Raw genomic sequence first — 9,836 nt, forward strand, 5'->3', positions numbered from 1 at the left:
CTTCTCACCTGTCCTACCATCCCTCACTGTGTGCTGCACCACTCACTGCTCACCTGTCCTACCATCCCTCACTGTGTGCTGCACCATTCACTGCTCACCTGCCCTACCATCCCTCACTGTGTGCTGCACCACTCACTTCTCACCTGTCCTACCATCCCTCACTGTGTGCTGCACCATTTACTGCTCACCTGTCCTACCATCCGTCACTGTGTGTTGCACCACTCACTTCTCACCTGTCCTACCATCCCTCACTGTGTGCTGCACCACTCACTGCTCACCTGTCCTACCATCCCTCACTGTGTGCTGCACCACTCACTGCTCACCTGTCCTACCATCCCTCACTGTGTGCTGCACCATTCACTGCTCACCTGTCCTACCATCCCTCACTGTGTGTTGCACCACTCACTTCTCACCTGTCCTACCATCCCTCACTGTGTGCTGCACCATTTACTGCTCACCTGTCCTACCATCCGTCACTGTGTGTTGCACCACTCACTTCTCACCTGTCCTACCATCCCTCACTGTGTGCTGCACCACTCACTGCTCACCTGTCCTACCATCCCTCACTGTGTGTTGCACCACTCACTTCTCACCTGTCCTACCATCCCTCACTGTGTGCTGCACCATTTACTGCTCACCTGTCCTACCATCCGTCACTGTGTGTTGCACCACTCACTTCTCACCTGTCCTACCATCCCTCACTGTGTGCTGCACCACTCACTGCTCACCTGTCCTACCATCTCTCACTGTGTGCTGCACCACTCACTTCTCACCTGTCCTACCATCCCTCACTGTGTGCTGCACCATTCACTGCTCACCTGTCCTACCATCCCTCACTGTGTGCTGCACCACTCACCTGCCGTACCATCCCTCACTGTGTGCTGCACCACTCACTGCTCACCTGTCCTACCATCTCTCACTCACTCACTGCTCACCTGTCCTACCATCTCTCACTGTGTGCTGCACCACTCACTGCTCACCTGTCCTACCATCCCTCACTGCTTGTTCTACCGCTTTCCCCCTCCCAACTTAGCAGTACACTCGCCTTTCTACACATCTCAATTGTTGCCTGATCTTTCCTATTTACCCACACTGCGCTCTCACTTGCAGCCCCTCAACATTTGTTTCCACACACATTGTGCTTCTCCATCATTGTCCCATTTCTTTTTACCTGCTTCCATTCACCACACCCTACCCATATTAGGTTTTGCCAAATGAGAACCAAATAGCTGATATTTCATTAAGAACCTTGTATTTAACTTTCATTGAAAGCTGCATTTCTGAGACTAAGCTGGGGTACTTGGATCTGTCACACTTTTCCTTAATGATGGCAAAATTATTTCACCTGTTCTTTTTTTCCATTCTTGTTAGTTTCCTATGGGTCCGGGATCAGATGGTCCAATGAGCGGATTAGGGGGAATGGAACCGCACCATATAAATGGCTCATTAGGTAGGTTTCTCATTAATGATCACTTATAATGTCTGATTTTTGTCCACGTCTTTCATCAGCTTTGCTTTGTGAATTAGTAATTGAAGGGTACCCTCTGTGTATTGCTGATAGATCGACATCTGATGGCTTCTATACATAGGCGGTTTGTTGGATGTAAAAGCTTGGGATGAATTTCAATGAAGCCCTGAGGCCAAAATAAATGTGCTGTTCTTTATAAGCCAATGCCTTTCCGACTGCACAATCCCATGGACTTTGTATGCAACATATACAGCACATGTGTAGAATAAAATGTGTTAGAATGGTAAAAAGGAACTAGAAGCTAGGTGACCTTTCTCACTTTGGGGATTTTTGATGACCATCTATCCAGAAGTCACTTTCCTTGTTCAGCATAAATATATACCATATATTTTCTAGAAACTATAGGAAGCATCAAGTATGCTATAAGATTTGAAAACAAAAATGGAGGGTAAGTAGTGGACGTACATTCATTATGGGCGTGTGTAGGTTCAGTTTAGGGTGAAGCCAAAAGACATCTCACCCTGGAGCTTAAACTATCAGCCCAGTGCTGTGCTGAGATCAGCTGCTTTGAATTGGTGGCTAGTGATGGTCATGTCTAAATGGTCTATGTACACACATACTACCGCTCAGCCGCTGAGCGGATCGTTCAGAAACAGCCTTATCAGTCCGCCGACAGCGCGTACACACGTGCTACTGTCGGCTGAGCGTCCGCCCAGAGGGAGGGTGGGGTGGAGTCGTTGTTGCCGACGGTAGAGCGTGTGTACGCACCATTATGAAAACTCATGAAGAAGCATGTGATTTGTTTGATCAGCTGATAGATTAGCAAAGCTCTGATTTGCTGTGATCACATCCTGATTTAGCACATGATCATGACTAGCAAATCAGAGACTTGCATATCTATCACCTGACCGAACTGATAACATGCTTCTCCATGAGTTCTAGACATAAACATTAAGAAAAGTGGGGGCATAAACATTACTAGAGGTGGCCATACATCCAAGGCTAAGACAACCACAGTAGGTCACTATTATTTATTAGGCTCAATTACCATAAATGGTTGTAACCACTTGTTGTTGTCTCATCTTTGGAAAAAGATTCATCGCTTATGCTTCTTTTTATCATTTTATTCTATACCTGGCACCTTTTTTTTCTTACTACCTGACATCCGGGGGAGGGTTTGGCATAGTGCTTTTGGTGTATCCCCTTTTTCCAATTTGAAGATCAGCTAGTGTGGGGATGCCTTGTAGACCTGAATGAGGATGGGCTTGTTTCTCATATGCCTTGCATGAACTTGCTTCCCAGGTCACCTATATATGATTATTACTAGATTACCGTATATTGGCTCTTGCTTCTCCATATCTTTAATGTTTTTGACATTTGCTATCAAGTATGATCTGTTTCCATTGATGTAGGTTTTCTGCTCAATTAAGGGGCAATGTCATTATTACTATTAATTATACCTGTGAGGCCCAGGTCTTTAATAGTACCTAAAGCTTGCCACTAATACAGTTACCCAATAAAAATATAATGTCTATTATGTTGTACCCTTGTTAATGTTCATTGAGTATTTTTTCTCACTTGTAATAAAAAGACGATGTATTTTTTTTTTATTTTATGGAATAGGAAGGACCTCTGGTAGATTCAATTTCAGTGTCCAATTCATAATTGTCCATCTGAGACTGCTTAGAACAGGGGTGTCAAACTCCAGTCCTAAAGAGCCGAGGTCCTTGCATATTTCTGGCACAGCTCAAATTGAGGGAACTGACTCAGGAAAGGAGCGGTTCATCAAGTAGAGCACATTCCTCCATTTCTCAGTCCATCCTAAACACTGGCATGGATCTGGCCCTCTAGGCCTGGAGTTCCACACCTGTGGCATAGATTGTGTTGTGCCAAAAAGTGAAGTTTTCACCTATCTAATATGTTGCTGTGTTGTCTTTTAGGCTCAGGGGACATGGACAGTATTTCCAAGGTGAGTATACACTGACATTTCTTAATTATGTACATTTTATGTTTTATTGACATTAGCTATATCTGGGTGATACAATTTCTGAACATCTCTTAAATCATCTAGATAAATGTCGTAGTATGCAAGTAGGCGATGATAATGTGAACCGAGAAATGTATATTTATGTCTCTGAAATATTATTACAATGTACACTAAACTATAGATATCCTTAGGTGTTCCACCACCGTACCAATCATTAAAATGGTTGTATGTACAGAATATTTGAAAAAAAAAAAAAAAAAAAAGCAGGAAACTGGATGATGTGCAATGAATTTTTATTGCAACAATTCTTCACATGAGTTAAACAGCTCTCTTCATAAATAACATCAAGGGATGTATTTACTTAAGCCATCAATGTACACAGAGCAGATAATATACATAATTAAGGCAAAAAATAGAGATCAGGCTTTGAACGTTTACACTAACCACCTTAAGGTCTCATACATATTGACAACGCAGGTCGCCCGTCTGGGATCAGCACATGATCCCCTTGGGTGACATCGCTGAGCCCTGCTGCACACATGCGTGTCAGCTGTGTAGCTGACGACACACTGTATTGCCATAGGGGGTGGGGAAGAGACAACAGGCATTGCATGCGTGATGTCACACGGCTGGCAGGAGAGTGGCACAAACAATGGGATCATCTGGGACATCCGCGTTGCTGGGGTTCAGAAGATCTGTCCGGTAGATCGATTGCGGGTTGGCCTTCAGAGGTTGTCGGGTGCTGTACACACGCCTTAAATCAGGTGTGTGTACAAGGCTTAAATTAGCAATCCAAACCTTCTCTCACCTGATTGGAGCTTCAGATCGCTAGTGCTGAAGGAACCATTTGACTTGCTGTTCGCCCATGTGGGTTGTTCGTGTTAAATGAAGACTACAGCCTCAAATTATTTATTTATTAATGACCTAGTAGATGCAGTAGTGAGCAATGTTGCTATTTTTGCAGATGATACAAAATTGTGCAGAATCATCAACTCTCAGGAAGATAGTGTCATATTGCAACAGGATCTGGATAGGATGGCTATATGGGCACATACATGGCAGATGAAATTCAATGTTGACAAATGTAAAGTCATGCATTTTGGTCGTACCAATGGTCTAGCACCATACAAAATAAATGGGATACAGTTGGGAACATCAAACTTGGAGAAGGACTTAGGAGTACTCATCGACAACAAGTTAAATAATCGTACTCAATGCCAAGCCGCTGCAGCTAAAGCGAACAAAATTTTGGGATGCATTAAAAGGGAAATAAAAACTCGAGATGCTAGCATAATATTGCCCCTGTTTAACTCTCTAGTAAGGCCACATCTGGAATATGGAATTCAGTTCTGGGCACCACATTACAAAAAAGATATTGCAGTTTTAGAGCAGGTGCAGAGACGAGCTACAAAATTGATACGTGGGATGGAAGGTCTCGCTTACCAAGAAAGGTTAGATAAACTGGGTTTATTTAGTCTAGAGAAAAGACGCCTTAGAGGAGATCTAATTAACATGTATAAATACATTAGAGGGCAATATAATAGCTTGGCGGATGAGCTTTTTGTCCCTAGGCCTTCTCAAAGGACTAGAGGACATGAGCTGCGCATGGAGGAAAAACGTTTTAGCCATTTATTTAGGAAAGGGTTCTTTACAGTAAGAGTGGTTAAGATGTGGAATGCATTGCCACAGGAAGTCGTTATGGCAAACTCTATACCTGCATTTAAAAGGGGCTTAGATGCTTTCCTTGCGTTGAAAGACATCCATGGCTACAATTACTAGGTTATGCCTAATGATGTTGATCCAGGGATTTTATCTGATTGCCATCTGGAGTCAGGAAGGAATTTTTCCCATTTGGGGCTAATTGGACCATGCCTGGTGGGTTTTTTTTCGCCTTCCTCTGGATCAACAGGGGTATGTGGGGGACGGGCTGGAGTTGTACTTTGTACTGGTTGAACTCGATGGACGTATGTCTTTTTTCAACCAAAATAACTATGTAACTATGTAACTATGTAAATTGGCAAGCATGTGTTTGATGCATACACCCCTGCTCTCCATTAAAAACTATGATGTTCTTCACTTCAAAGTGAAGGATAGTTTTTCAGGATCTTTAACGTGGCAAACAGCTGATGACCACACTTATCAATATGAGATTCAGCATTGCTTATGCAGGAATTGACAATCCTTCAGAAATAGCCAATCCCTTATATATGCGCTTTGAATAGTGGTAATCATTAATGAGCCATTTCTTTCCCTCTGCTTAGAAGTCCAGAAATTGATTAGCAAACCAGGCTTTACAAGAGCAGAAATGTCAGTTTTTCTTTTATTCCATCAAATGCATGGAAAAAATAAACAATATGATTATATATCTGAACTGTTCTGAGGAAAGGGACCTTGCATGGCCCCAAAACAGTTGTTAACAATTGGTATTTGACACATGCATTTGATGGAATAAAAGAAAAACCAACATTTCTGCTCTCATGAAGCCTGCTGTGCTAACCAATTTCTGGATTTCTATGTTGTACTTAGGGTGTTGCTTTGCACCCAATGTTATGCACCCAACCCATACGGCAAGGTGTGCCCCTCCAGACCTACCCACTTTCCCTCTGCTTACACTTGTCTCCCGCCAGTGGCTATGCTTGGAACGTTGGTTTTGATGGCCTGCATCATGTGATTATTATACATACATTGCTGGGAAGGCCAAGTGTACCGTAGCTACGGCACAATTATCAGGACTTCAGTAGCGCAGAAGACCCAGATTGGACTCGTCTGAGCTGTTACCGGGGCTGATTGGCAGACCGCGAGAGGACGGCGATAGACTCACACGTGTTTATGCTGCAGGAGGAAGCAGCGGGTAAGTATCGGTTCTTATATGTAGAGCTCTGGTACACTTAAATATTAATCCATTACCTGCACTGAAACCTTTGTAAGTTTTAATATCTTAGTTGGGACATCATTAGCTACATCAAATATATCCAAAGTAAGCCTCTGCTCTAGAATGGAAAGCTTGGATTGTTGGGTCCGTGTGATTGTCTTTTTAACATACCATAGAAATCTATTATCAAGGCTTTGCTATAGCAAAGTGCTGTGCTGAGGAGGTTCTATAGGAGATACGCCACTGCAGAAAATGAAAACTGAATTGTATTTAGTAACCATATACTTCATCTTCTATTTTCTCAACAGAACTCTCCGAACAACATGAGTCTGAGTAACCAGCCAGGCACGCCAAGAGATGATGGAGAAATGGGTGGAAATTTCTTAAACCCCTTCCAGAGTGAAAGTGTGAGTACATTCTCCCTGTCGTTTTGGGGCATCTCCTGACCACATACCTTCACCACCCTACACCTAACAGTGCTCAATGACAAATGTATGCAGAAGTCAGTTTTTTACCACACCCCCTTATGTCTGGTACACACCTTGCAATTTCCAGTCAGATAGACGTGTCACATCAATAATTTCCGACAGGTCCGATCTGATGTCTGATCTTTTTTCTGTTCAATTTTCCAATCACTTCTATACAAAATCAGAAAAAAATGATCGAAAATCGGATTGGACCTGTCAGAAATCTATTCGACTCATCCATCTGATGTAAAATTACGCGGTGAGTACCAGACATTACCCCCAGTCTCCCTGAACTCAACAGTACCGAAAGGCTAGTACACACTAGCAATTTTGATTGACCAATGATTGCTCAATTTTACCAGCTCCATGTAGTATGACCATTTACCTATATAATCTGCATAGAATTGAAAATCTGTTTGGCCCTCATACTACATGGAGGTGGTAAAATTGAGCAATCATTGGTCAATCAAAATTGCTAGTGTGTACTAGCCTTTAGTATAACATAAGCGACACACATTGCAATTATCCACATCAATCCATGTAAAGGACCACTATCCCAAAAATTGTAAAATGTAAAATACTGTACATGCATATGAAAAGTACATTTCTCCCAGAGTACAATGCGCTATAAATTACTTTTCTCCTTTGTCACAGTCACTTACAGTAAGTAGTAAAAACCTAACAGATCTGTCAGATTTTGGAGTAGTCCATCTTCTCATTGGGGATTCTCAGTATTACCTTTTATTCTTTACAAAAGCACTCACTGGATAGGACGAGTGGGAACACTATTTTGGCATTTGGCCTGACCAACTGCAGTTCAGGGATTGTGTAAATAAATAACTTGGTATATCCCCCATGAGATGATGGACTAGTCCAAAAACCTGTCAGATCATTCAGATTTTCACTGCCTACTGTAAGTGACAGTGACATAGGAAAAAAATAATTTATGGTGCTTTTAACTCTGGAATAAACGCTGAGATAAATGTACATCTATATGTATATTTCAAACTTCACAAATTTTGCGGCGCACCATTTCATATTAGACTTCACCTCTTGGTATGATGTGTCCCCACTATCCCCTAAGGCATGCCAGTTAGTAGAGACTTCCAGTTGCCTGCGTTTTGGATAACCGGGACTTTGCTGTATGTGGATTGTTCTGAAAGGTTGGCCTTCAGTCTTACAAGTCCAGGCCACACGATCATTACTAAGACATTGGTCACATGGACTGCAGGAAGTTGGTGTTCTGGCGAGCAAATGATGCAGGACACTACCTGAAGCCTTATTTTCTCTGTAGCAAAGAACATGTGGCCAGTGCCTGGAGAGACTGAATAATTGCAAGTCCACTAGCCCAACGTCTGACAGGCCTGATAACCTCCGCCTTAAAGCCTTATTTCAGCAGACGGATGGTAACTCAGCTAAGTGATTAGTTTCAAGTACTGACTCAAGCTGCTTGTGAAAGTGACTTCATAACTTGATAAATTTGTCCGGCGTGGTTCAATAACCTCTCATTCTCTTTCCAGTATTCTCCCAGCATGACAATGAGTGTGTGATTCATCCTTCTGTCTCGTCTTGAAGAACGCAGTGAGTCCGCCCTCTTCACAGATCTGCCACTGAGGACAACCATCCACCACCGTACCGTTTTAACTTAAGGCTTCTCGGCCCCCATCACACGAAACCTCTTTCTTTATGTTGCCATTTGCCCCAGTTTGTGAAGAAGCGGGTCCAAACTACAACTCAAGCAACTGTCAAGAGTGGCATTTGTAATGATTGCCCTAAGCCGAACTGCAACTTCTCATCTGTACATATATATATAAATATATATAAATATATATATATATTCCCACAGGACGTTGTAAAAGGATATTATCACATGCCATCTTAAGTAGCGAGACATAGAGACTTTTTGTTCCATCATATTTTTTGTTTTTGTTTTTTTTTCACGTTTACATTTTGGATTTTAAATTGTCGCCTTTTCTCCCTGAACTCTTTTGTGCTGTGTATATCACTGCTTAATAAGTTATTTTTTAAGGTAAACTCAAATGTTGTTCTGGTTTTTGTAAATGTCTGCAATCATGGATAGGAATAAAATGCTTATGAGTGCTTTTATTAAATTGCTTTTGATACAAGTTATCCTATGAATAACTGACTGACGGGTTGGGGGAAATTCAATGATGTCACTTGAGAGACTTGTGTAAAGGTGCAATTTTGTATATAAATACTGAAAACTTCATCAATGCCGCGGGACTCCATTATTTTAGTACTTGCAAGACGTGAGAGAACTTTTTTTTTTTTGAACATTGAAGTCATGAATACAAGAAATATGAGATCACCAAAATAAACCGAGCTCTTTTCTAATGAAACAACAATCCAACAGCTGTACTGATCATCAATGGAAGCTATAACATGTAGGGTGGCCCATGAGTCCTTTCCAGTGAATGAAAATCCTATATGCCTATTAAACACACATATATATACGCCGGTGTAATGGGGTCCCATAGGAGGATTCAAAGCGGACCTGAACAGAGAACCTTCTTTCTGCTCTAAAAGATAAGCAACAGTATAATAACCTTTACAGAAAAACTTCTTTGTTGCCGCCCACAGAACTCCTGCAATAAATCTTAAGTGTGTCTACTTCCTGCTTTCATGGAAGCAAGCATAGTGTTTGCATACTGTGTTTACAAATAAGCTGCTCTGCCGAGGCAGATGAGATTCCTGAGCTGACGCAACTGAGAGATCAAATTACAATTCTGCTTAGTCACAGATGAGGGGGAATTAGACAGGCTAAACTCTCTAAAAACATACAGGGTGGATGTATCTAGTTTCTTTCTGTCCTGTGCAAGAGTTCAGGTCCACTTTAAAGCACAACCTAAAGTGAGCGGGATGTGGAAGCTGTCCTATATTAATTTCCTGTTAAATAATGCACACTGCTTGGCTGTCCGTTTTGATCCTCTACCTCTTACACTTTAAGCCACAGACCCTGAACAAGCATGCAGATCAGATGTTAGACTGGATTAGCTGCATGCTTGTTTCAGGTGACAGATT

General features: G+C 42.0%; 1 protein-coding gene across 2 annotated transcripts in view; it reads left to right on the top strand.

Annotated features, from left to right (window-relative positions):
* The window catches only part of SSBP2 (single stranded DNA binding protein 2), a 247,223-nt gene extending 238,199 nt beyond the window's left edge, over nt 1-9,024 (top strand). For both annotated transcript variants that reach the window (XM_068247960.1, XM_068247964.1), the window contains exons 14-17: nt 1,372-1,450; nt 3,409-3,437; nt 6,636-6,734; nt 8,315-9,024. In XM_068247960.1, the coding sequence (XP_068104061.1) occupies nt 1,372-1,450; nt 3,409-3,437; nt 6,636-6,734; nt 8,315-8,344 (237 nt within the window). In that variant the 3' untranslated portion in view covers nt 8,345-9,024. The remainder of the gene's footprint in view (nt 1-1,371; nt 1,451-3,408; nt 3,438-6,635; nt 6,735-8,314) is intronic.
* Nucleotides 9,025-9,836: the final 812 nt, after the last annotated feature.

This window comes from Hyperolius riggenbachi, chromosome 1 (assembly GCF_040937935.1).
Source record: "Hyperolius riggenbachi isolate aHypRig1 chromosome 1, aHypRig1.pri, whole genome shotgun sequence".
Lineage (NCBI taxonomy): Eukaryota > Metazoa > Chordata > Amphibia > Anura > Hyperoliidae > Hyperolius > Hyperolius riggenbachi.